This window comes from Mustela erminea, chromosome 17 (genome assembly GCF_009829155.1).
Source record: "Mustela erminea isolate mMusErm1 chromosome 17, mMusErm1.Pri, whole genome shotgun sequence".
NCBI lineage: Eukaryota > Metazoa > Chordata > Mammalia > Carnivora > Mustelidae > Mustela > Mustela erminea.
In genome coordinates this window covers 42,739,510-42,749,426 of record NC_045630.1, presented here as the reverse complement: position 1 = coordinate 42,749,426, position 9,917 = coordinate 42,739,510, and the positions used below count along the sequence as shown (strand labels likewise).

Sequence of the window (9,917 nt, the reverse complement as noted above, 5' to 3'; positions counted from 1 at the left end):
GATAAGAGGTGACCAGCAGCCCCGGGGCAGGACCTAAACAGCCCAGCCCCACCCAAAGAGCCGCACACCCCTGGGCAGAGACGGGGCCCATCTCCGGGGTGGGTGGGTCAACTCTGGTTCCAAGTGGCTCCTGAGCTGGTGAGAGTTGGGGGTGTAGCGGGGGCTGACACCTGACCGAGAGGACAGCAAGGAGGGGGAATGAGAAAGGCCAGGCCTGGGGTCTGTCTGTGTCTGGGCTCTGCAGTGGCCCGAGAGGGAAGAGGGTAGAGAGCGATGCTGGCACAAAAGACATCCTGAATTAGAAACATGTCCCTCAAAAAAAAAAAAAAAAAAAGTCCCTTATAGGGCACAGCAGAGTCCTCTGAGCCTCCCCAAGGCCAGGGCTGCCAGGGCTCCCCAACTGCTCCCAGTTTCCCCTCCCAGAGCCACAGCATGGGGCGACTGCCCTCCGGGCTCCCACAGAGGCAGGAGCCCTCAGATCTGGCTTCCCGCTCACCTGGCGGGGAGGGTGACCTTGGACCAACCACTAGCCTCAACAGGGACACGGGGACGCCCAGTCTCCGCAAAGGGCTATGGTGTGGATAAAAGGAGATAATGGGTGGAGGAAAGCACCTCATAAACAGAAAATGGCAGGACAAAGGTCGGAGTGTAGTGCGGGGCCCAGAGCCATCTCCCAGCCCTTTTCGGCAGAGGATAAAGGGGCCCCGGCCCCAGGGTCCCAGCTCCCCTCCCCCTCAGACCCTCTGGGGCACACCCAGGGCTGGCAATTCCATTTTAGAACTGAAGACACGGACAATGGGGCCGTGTTCTCTGAGTCCCTAAGGTTCGGCCAGCACTCCTGGCTAGGCAACTTCAGGCGACCAGGGTCACCTCTCTTTAGGGTGTAAAGACTCCCCCAAAATAACATGGGCTGGGGCGCCTGGGTGGCTCAGTGGGTTAAGCCGCTGCCTTCGGCTCAGGTCATGATCTCAGGGTCCTGGGATCGAGTCCCGCATTGGGCTCTCTGCTCAGCAGGGAGCCTGCTTCCCTCTCTCTCTGCCTGCCTCTCCATCTACTTGTGATTTCTCTCTGTCAAATAAATATCTTTAAAAAAAAAAAAATAATAACATGGGCTGAGAAATTAGCACAGTGCCTAGCATGTCTTCATTTCCAAGAAATGAGGTCATTCTGAGGCTAAGTCGCCGAAGGCTCCCCGGCTGAGAGGTGGCCTGACGGGCCTGGACGCCAGGGCTGTTTGAGGCTAAACCCTCCCCCCTTATTCTCCTCAACTAACTTGCCAGTACAGCTATACAACACTTTGCCCAAAATGGCTCCAGAAGATTCCAGCATCTGGATGGTAATCCTCTCCAACTTCCCCACTTTCCTTTTTGCCAGTGTTTCTCCAGAGCAAGCCCATCTTCCCCACGTCTGGTTTTCTAAGCTCCCTTCCTTAACCACGTAATCTGCTATTTCTAAGACAATTAAAGAGCATTCCAAACTTAACAACATGCCTTTTTAATGTGCTCTCTGGAATCTGAAGCCTCAAACTTAAGGAGCTTTCCGCTGGAAGATACCCTTCATGAGGAACTGTACACCCCGTTAGCAAAACGTCCTCTCCAAGAACCTGTCTGCAGGGTCACTGGGGAGACAGAGTAATACAGTTCTGGAATGTACTGAGGATTAAGTTGGAAGAGCCCTAACCCTGGGGACACCCTCAGGGAAAAAGCTACTGAGCACCAAGGTGCTGTCCTGGCAGCCTTAGCTGAGTCACTGGCCCTGTTGAACCTCACCTTCTGCATCTGTAGACTGGGAGGGATAAACCTCCCTTTCCCTTTTTGGGAGAAGAGGAGGTGGGCTGAGGGCCCGTCTAGCACAGTGCCTGGTACACTAGGCTGGCAAACGTCTATCCCATCCCCCCTTCTTTCTCACCAAGTACTCATCTCCGTTTATGGCCAACACGACTGGAATCCAAGGTGTCTATTCCACAAGGTTGGGTAGCTAATTCTCGACGTCTTAGAGAGCATCGGATCCAAACCCCAGCCTTACAGCACATAAGCAGGCTGGGAGGGCTGACCTGGCCAAGGTCACAGAGCCAATGTCTGGCGGGAGCAGCAGGGCCGGCCCAGTGTCCGGCTCATGCCCTTGCTTGCACGGAGCCTGGGACACTTTCTCAGTCTCACCTTGTTTCCTTTGCTTGCCCGCCAGCCCCCGGGGCGGCTTGTCTGTGGAGCCAGCTCTCCTGCTCTAGGACACCTGTCCCTACCCTGCAAGCCGGCCTCTGCCTCCCCCCCCCCCAGCCGGGTAACCGGCCTGCTCTGGCCCCTTGCTCCAACCCCGCGGGCCTCATCCAATCTGGAGACCCAAATCTCAGTACACAGGGAACGAAGACGAAGGTTAGAAAAAGTCCCAAAGACACTTTATTGGAGGGTCTCTGCCTCCATTCCCAGGAGAGAGGAGCCAGGAGCCCCATCCTGAGGGTCCCGGCATCTCCCTGCCCCTCACCGGCCCTGCCGAGGGCCTAGAACAGTCTGTTTGACCACGAACACGTGGAGAGGAGCAGGGAGGGGAATGTCTTAGAAAAAATAGATCTCTATGTACATCTGACATATTTATAGCACATAAATTAGGGAGTGCTCCGACCCCTGCCTGCGGAGTCCAAGCACTGAGGTGGAAGCCAGTCCAAGAGCCGGAGGCAGGAGGACCCTGCCCGGCCCCCTCTCTCACGGCGCCTTTGTTGCTTCCCTGGGCCTCCGGGGCTCAGTGCAGGCATCTGGAGGCGGAGGGCACCGTCTGCAGCTGCTGTCTGGGTGGGGTCTGAGGAGGCACCAGGTAAGGGGAGTGACGCTGGCCGCTGTGGTCAGCCGACAAGTCACCTCAAACCCCAGGGCTCGTTATTCCAAGAGCAGGGCGGAGAGTAGAGGCCACCAGCCCCGGATCCCAGGATGACGGCTGAACAAGGTAGCAGAACCTCAGCTTCTCTCTGTGGCCCGGCCCCAGCAATGCCCGAACGGTGAGGGCCTGGTGGTCGTCCCAGGAGGGGCTGCAGGCCTCAAGTCCGTGGGTTCGGTCCCGGGTCCCTTCGGACCCTCAGTTCCGACTCCCAGCAACTTCCTCCTCCTTCCAGCCGCTGGAGTTTTTGCCAAACTTGTAGACCAGCCGCCGGCCATCCACCCGCTCCAGGATCTCCCGTTTGTAGTAGTACCTGCGTGCGGACAGGGGTGGTCAGACGTGCCCAGGTAGGGGGCAGCCCGGACTGCTGACGCCCTCCCCCCACCCCAGCCCCATTATCCTCGCCGGGCCTGGCCCACTGGGTTCCAGCCTGAGCCTGACCCACTTCCGGCAACTTTCCTCTTCTTTCCTCCCGCCCGTCACGGCACCCCAGCCTAGAAGGTGTCCACGGTCCCTGATGCCACCCGTGCTTCTGTGGCGCTTATGGCTCTGCCCTGGGGCTTGATCATGAAACCAAGTGGTTTTAGGGCTGGAAGGGACCTTGGTGATCGTTCAGGGGGACACTGAGGTCAGACAAGCAATCGAATCGATTCAAGAGAGGGAGAGCCAGGTCTCGGTGGAGGCTTTGGCTTACGCTCTTTTCACCACGGAGAACTTTTCTCAGGACAAGCCTTGCAGATAATGCAAAGGAATGTTCTCAGAGGGTCCCCTGTGTTTGCCCTGCCAGCCTACTGCTCTCTCCGTGTCATCCTTCAACCCACGAAGTAGGCAGCCACTGTTCTCAGCAGATGGGACTCAAACCCGTCAGGAGGGCGGCGGTCAGAGGGGGCCGGGGGAACGCGGACGAGCTGTCCCGGCAGCTCCCGTGGGGTCCGGGCGCCCGCTCACCTCATGGCCCTGCTCAGCTTCTCGTAGGTCATGCTGCTGTTCTTCTTCTTTTGGCCCCAAAGCTGGGCCACCGCCTCCGACCGCAGGAACTTGAAGACGCCCTCTTGCCGGTTCTCCCACTTCATGAGGCCTTCATTGAGCTCCGGGTGGATGAGGATGTCCCGGATAAACTCCCACAGGTGGGTGCCTCTGGGGGCTGCAAGGCCGGAGACTTCGGTCAGAGACCAGGGTGGCCGCTCTCTCCTCCGAAGGTGGCGGGGCCCCCGCGGGGCCTAGCACGCGGCCCACGCACAGGTGGCCGTGCCACACCAGGGCTGCTCGCCTCCCGCCTCCCACACCAGACGGGGACTGCCCCTCACACAGCACAGCTGTTTTATGCTCAAATATTGATCCTGTGTCTGGCTGGACTGGACAGTGACTGAGACACACGACTGCCTGAAGGAGCCCATGGTTCGGTGGGTGCCACCGTGAGAAAGCAGACACACCTACAGGTGGTGAGAGCTTGGCAAGTACGGACCAGGGAGCTGGCCCTGGCCTAGGGGACGAGAGGACAGCTTTCTGGAAAAAAGAGCCCCCTGAAGATAAGAAGCAGCCAGGCCCAGTGTTGGGGGGAAGCGAGGCTGCCAGCACAAAACGGAGGCAAGGAGCCGCTCATGACCTGGCGGTTCCCAGTGTCTGGCTGGCGCACACTGGGGCCTGAGGCCTGCCACTGGGGCACGGTCCTCTGCCCAAGCCCCAGCGGCCCCGCAGGCCCTCCCAGCACCCACCAGCTTCCCCCTCACACCACTAAGGGTATCCCAGCAGGCAATACAGAGCAAGTGCAGAGAGTGGGTGGGCTGGGCACCTGGGCTCTAGCCCCTCGGGCCTTCTTCCAGGGCCTCAGTTTCCCCTCATCTCCAGGACCACCGACCCAGGCTCTGCAAGGAGGTGGGTGACCAGTACCACACAGCCTCGGGCCCCATGCGCAGCTGTGATGGCGGGAGGGAGCAGCAGTGTGGACAGCCCGCGAACACAGGAGGAGAAAGCATCAGCGGCGCCCCCAGGAACCCGCCAGGCCTCAGAGTAAAGGGGGTGACCCCAGGAGCTCACCATGTTTGCTCTTCTTGCCCTCCAGACACTCCCGAGACTCTTTGCTCAGTTTTCGGGGCCGACCCCGTTTCCGCTTCCCATGCTTAGGATCCCCCTTCTTATAGTCGGGAAAGCCATCTAAGACAGGGGAGGGGCAAGGTCAGGAAGGGAAGGAATGGGGCAGGGGGGACTCAAGGGGGCAGCTCCTACCCAGGAGGAAAACCCTGCAGGGGAACAGGGATGAGGGGAAGGACCAGCGCCATGGACACTGCCCACTGGGACAACCCACGGGACCAGGAGGCTCCCTGCACTCACCCCTAGAGAAGAGTTTGCTGTCACTGGAATCCAGGTCCACGTCACTTCCACCGGAATCTGAGGAGTGGGGGCTCTGGGAAGTACCGGTCCCTAGGGGATGTGGGGTCCGAGTGAGTCCCCCTGCCAACCCACACCTTCTGGGGAATCGGGTGCTGGGGGTCTCAGGACACACTACCCAGTCTGCTCCTGTTCCTCCCAGAAAGCCTGGGCTCTCCTGCAGGGAACCAAGAGCTGCGGGGCATTTGGGGGGGAAGTGAGGCTGTGGTCCAGACGAGGGAGCTCACCTGCAGTGGAGACATCAGAGCTGCCGGGGGAGGGGGCTCCGGGACCGTAGCTGCCCGGGAAGTAGGGGCTGGCCTGCCGGCACTCCTCCAGCATCTCCTGGCTGAAGGGGCTTCCCTGGTCTGGGAAGAGGAGGTAAGGGTTCATATAGGGCTCAGAGGAACAGGCAGGGGCACTAGGCTCCCCAGAGGGCCAGTGACCTGCTGTTTTTCCAGTTGGGGGAAAGTCTGGAGAGAGAGGGTCAGCTCTAGTGCTCTGGGGAGAGGCAGAGATGGGATAGGACAAGCTAGGGAATGATGGAGGAAATGAATTCTCACCAAAAGGGCCGAGGGGCTCCTGTAAGGCCGTACTGTCCTTCTCCAGCAGCTCAATGATCCAGCTGAGTTCATCAGGAAAGCTGGAAGCTGATAAGGAAGCAAGGAGGGGTCAGAGCCCTGGCAGGCGTCCCACTGCCCCCTCCCCTCAGGACTTCTTTCTCTGTCTGTGCTCACTGGCCTGGGGCTCCAGGTCCTTCCCACAGCCATGTGGCCTCGGCAGGGAGTGTGGGCCGGTCCCTAGGCCAGCCACCCTAACTGAGCGGGAGACGGGCAGGAGGCAGGCCTCCCCCTCCAAGTCCTGGGCTCCCAGGGGCGCCGGACTCACTGAGGTCCCACAGCTGGGAATAGAGTTGGTCCCCTAGAGGCCCGAAGACCAGCCGCAGCTCCTCGGGGGCACAGTTGCAGAGCGTGGCCCCGTCCATGTCACACCGCGAGAAGTCAATGGAGCTTGCGTCGTATTTGTTCTTCTCCACTTGGTAGCTGATCCAGTCCAGAACCTGGGCCTTTGACCAGAACTGGGGTTGCTTCCCCGACCAGCTGGCCTTCTCTGCAAGGGACCGCACAAGTGTCAGTTCAGCCGGAGCCACCCGGATCCTCACTGCCCATCTGGGCTTCCATGTACATCCCATCTGCCCCCACCGGCCCAAGTCTCGGCGACCCTGCCCAGCGGTGGGGGGGGGGGGGCAGGGGCGGCAGTCACAGCGCCCTTGCCCAGCACCTCACCGTCGCTTGCTGCCCCTCAGCCTCAGTACCTCAGCCTCTTACAAGTGACCCCAGCCCCTAGTGCTGGAATTTGCTGGGGAGGGGGGACCCTCGTCCCTGCCTGACTTCCCCATTTATCTAACAGGCTCCTAGAGGGCTGTCTTTCCCTTCCCCAAACACCCCGTCCCACCTGCCGAGACCCACCTGTGCCCTCCAGCGGCATCTGGGGGTTGCCCAGGGTCAGCACCAGGTCATCAGCCCCAAAGGTGGCAGCAGGGGGGACAGAAGCCAGAGCGGGGTCCTCTGCGCTGTACATAGTACTGAAGTAGTTGCTGAAAACGTTGCTAATCTCACAGGCTGCAGCCATGAGGCTACCTGGGGACGGAGGCCAAGGCTGGTGAGGGCCAGGGTCCTCCCCTCACCCTCCAGCTCTTCTGTTCCAGCCAAACCTGGGCCAGGAAGAGCCTCAAGGGGTGGGGGCGGGGCGCATGGTGAAGGTCAATATCTCTTCGGATACCCCCTTCTTCATGAAGGGCTCCAAGACCGCAGAGCCTGCTGTGGGCACCAGGCCTCCTGCTGGGCCCCCTCCTCAGTACTCCCCATCCCTGACCCTTTGAGTCAGACTGGCAGAGTTAGGGCCACTCTGTCCCTCCCTGACATCATGCCTCTACGACCTTCAGGGCACTCCCACCGCCCGACACTCCTGCCCCACAGGCAGAGCTGCAGCGGGTAGGTTGAGAGCTATGCGTCCACTCGACCCCTCTCCGGCTTCCCAGGGCCCAGGCTGGGCAGTACGACAGGTGGTGGTCCTACCTGAGGGGCGGAGCGTGGGTGTGGCAGCAGGCAGGACTAAGGGACAGCAGGCAGGCGAGAAATCCAGGAGGCAAAGAGCTGCGCCAGGTAGCCAGCTCCGAGGAGTCTAGCCCGCACTCCCCTCCCGCCCTAAATAGAGGCCTGTGGGAGCTCCTCCCCGAGCCCAGGCCTTTATAGCGCGCCTGGCGGTAACCGGAGCTGGTGGCTCATTGGACAGAGGGGATTTCCTGGCCTTTAGACTGGGCTTCTGGCCCCAGGTGATTTGCATATTTTGTGCCACTTGGCCCGGATCCTGGCAGGCGGTGCTGGGAAATCAGGCCCGGCTGGTTTAATGATTGTCAGAGTCTGTCATCCCGCACCCTCTGGGGTTGGGCACAGGGCACTGGCCTGGGCGGGTGGCAGGAGTCGCGGGGGTAGGCATCTGTACTTTCGGCCACCCTCTGGTGCAGGAAATTCCTCAGGGGGGCCAGGCCGGGGATGGGCTGGAAGGGGGAAGGGAATGGGGTAGAAGCAGGGAGGAGGACTGCTAGTCCCCAAAAAGGTCTGAGGACCAGGGGGCCTAGCAGGGAGAGCAGAGAGTGGGGTTGAGGGAATTTTCCTACATGCCCGATTCCTGCTGGAAGGATCTCCAGACACTAGGCAATATTCATGGGCTTATACGGTCTAGCCTCGGGGCCCTGGTGTCCCCATTGTCCCCAGTGTCCTCTGTAGCCTGCTTGCTGGCATCTACTCGGTGGTAGTCTTGACACGCTTTGCCTGCCCGGACCCCATGCAACCTGCAGCCGGAGAGACCTGGCTCTTCCTCTGCCCCAGCCGGAGCCCTGGGACCCTGGGGGCGGCTGCAGGTGCTGGGATCCACACAGCGGGGTTTGTCTCCCCTAGTTTCCCCGCCCTCGGCCTAGTTGACCTGTACCTGTCTGCTACCCTCTAGTGGCCAGAAGCCCGACTCAAACTGGGTCCTGGCATTCCACGTAGAAAATGGAACACTCAGTGTTCCCCAGGCACATGTAACACAGTCTCCAAAACAAAACATGTAAAGAATGTGTGATTGCCCCACTTTATTTTATTTTTTTTAAAGATTTTATTTACTTATTTGACACAGTGAGAGAGAGATCCCAAGTAGGCAGAGAGGCAGGCAGAGAGAGAGGGGGAAGCAGGCTCCCTGCTGAGCAGAGAGCCCAATGTGGGACTCGATCCCAGGACCCTGGAATCATGACCTGAGCCGAAGGCAGAGGCTTTAACCCACTGAGCCACCCAGGTGCCCCGATTGTCCCCATTTTAAAACAGAACATCCTAGTTCAGGTTGGGGTGGGGAGGGGGTGGTGACCGTGACTTGCCTAGGCCACCAGAGCTGGTTAAGTGGCGGGGCTGGTGCTCTTTCCTGATAGCAGGCGTGTCCTGGCTTCAGGGTCCTCCCGCTCAGCCACTCAGCCAGCCCCTTGCCCTCCCTCCCCTTGGGCACAGTGAGTCCTTTGTGTGTGAGCACAGACCCCACTGGAGACAGGCAGCCGAGGACGGGGGAAAAGGAGGCAGGAGACCTGTGTTCAGGTGACTCCCCAGCTACGTGATTCTGCTTTTTTCCCCATGGGTAAAAACAAGGTTGTTTGGACCTAATATCCCTAAGGTCTCTTCCAGATCTAGTTTTTTATGCATCTAAGATGTAGGATCTGAGTGTCTCCTTCCACATCTCCTTTGTTAATGCCACAACCCTGGGTGGTTCGTGGCCAGGCTTAGCCTTGGTGGGTGAAATGGCTCCAAACCAAACCAAACAAAATGACTCCCCCTCCAGAGCTGCCCCTTCTTTATCCTCTAGAGCCAGATGACCAAGACGACCATCTCCCGGAACCTTCTCTTTGTCCCTGAAAGTGCTGGGCACCTAAGAGAGGGACTCAGGGTCAGGGCCCCCTCCACTGGGCCAGGGGTGGCCGAAGAGCCTGGGGCTCTGGCGGTAGGATTTTCCCCAGCCCTTCAGGGGGCCTCCCCCAAGGAGCCTGAGGCGGGCACACCCTCCACCCAGTCACTCACCCTGGAATGTGGGAGAACCGGCTTCTAGCCCCAGGACGGCTCACATGCTCCCCTGCCCTGGGGGACACCTGGCTCAGGCTCCAGAGGGTGGGATGAGAAGGATGTTTGCCTTCACGGGGGCTTCACCGAAGAAATGGGGCTGAGATAAGGAATCCCTATATGCTAGCACCTTATCTCTAAATATTAAGGTCCTCAATAGCCCAATAATGGGCGATTTTATGGAGGGTAAGCGGGAAAGATGTCAGTCTGAGGTCAGTGCCTTGGAGGTGGAGTGGGGAGTCCTAGGACAGTGGTAGAGGAGCTGTGGAGTAAGTGTTCCCAATACCCTGCCAATGGCAGGAAGAGCCCGTTGGCCCTCCCCATGAAGCTTGCCCAGACAATGGCGCAGCCTCATCCCTGGGATATGGGATGGCAAGAGCACGGTCTCCCAACCCTATACAGGGACAGGCATACCCAGCAGGACTGTTGGGTGGCAAAGGTGGTGAGCAGGGCAGGCACCACAACTGCAGATACCCAGGCTGTGCACGGTGAGAGGTCCCGAAGTTAGTGGGCTCCGAGAGCAGCGGCCAGAGGAAGAGC

General features: G+C 59.8%; 1 protein-coding gene across 1 annotated transcript; it reads right to left on the bottom strand.

The window, feature by feature from the left end:
* Window positions 1–2,373: 2,373 nt before the first annotated feature.
* ELF3 (E74 like ETS transcription factor 3) lies at window positions 2,374–7,478 on the bottom strand. Its single transcript, XM_032318650.1, has 9 exons — window positions 7,314–7,478; window positions 6,705–6,875; window positions 6,124–6,345; window positions 5,799–5,885; window positions 5,484–5,603; window positions 5,200–5,289; window positions 4,906–5,022; window positions 3,817–4,012; window positions 2,374–3,181 (listed from the first exon to the last, which is right to left on the bottom strand). The coding sequence occupies exons 2-9, from the start codon at window positions 6,865–6,867 to the stop codon at window positions 3,067–3,069; spliced, it is 1,110 nt and encodes a 369-aa protein (XP_032174541.1). The 5' UTR covers window positions 6,868–6,875; window positions 7,314–7,478; the 3' UTR covers window positions 2,374–3,066.
* Window positions 7,479–9,917: the final 2,439 nt, after the last annotated feature.

Bases quoted from the DNA above. Each gene is read 5' to 3' on its own strand.
- ELF3 (XM_032318650.1), bottom strand. From the start codon at position 6,867: ATGGCTGCAGCCTGTGAGATTAGCAACGTTTTCAGCAACTACTTCAGT. The intron at 5,604-5,798 runs GTGAGAATTCAT...TCCTCTTCCCAG, and splicing joins GGAGCCCCTCGGCCCTTTTG to ACCAGGGAAGCCCCTTCAGC. The intron at 3,182-3,816 runs GTGAGCGGGCGC...GTCCGCACGCAG, and splicing joins AAGCTGAGCAGGGCCATGAG to GTACTACTACAAACGGGAGA.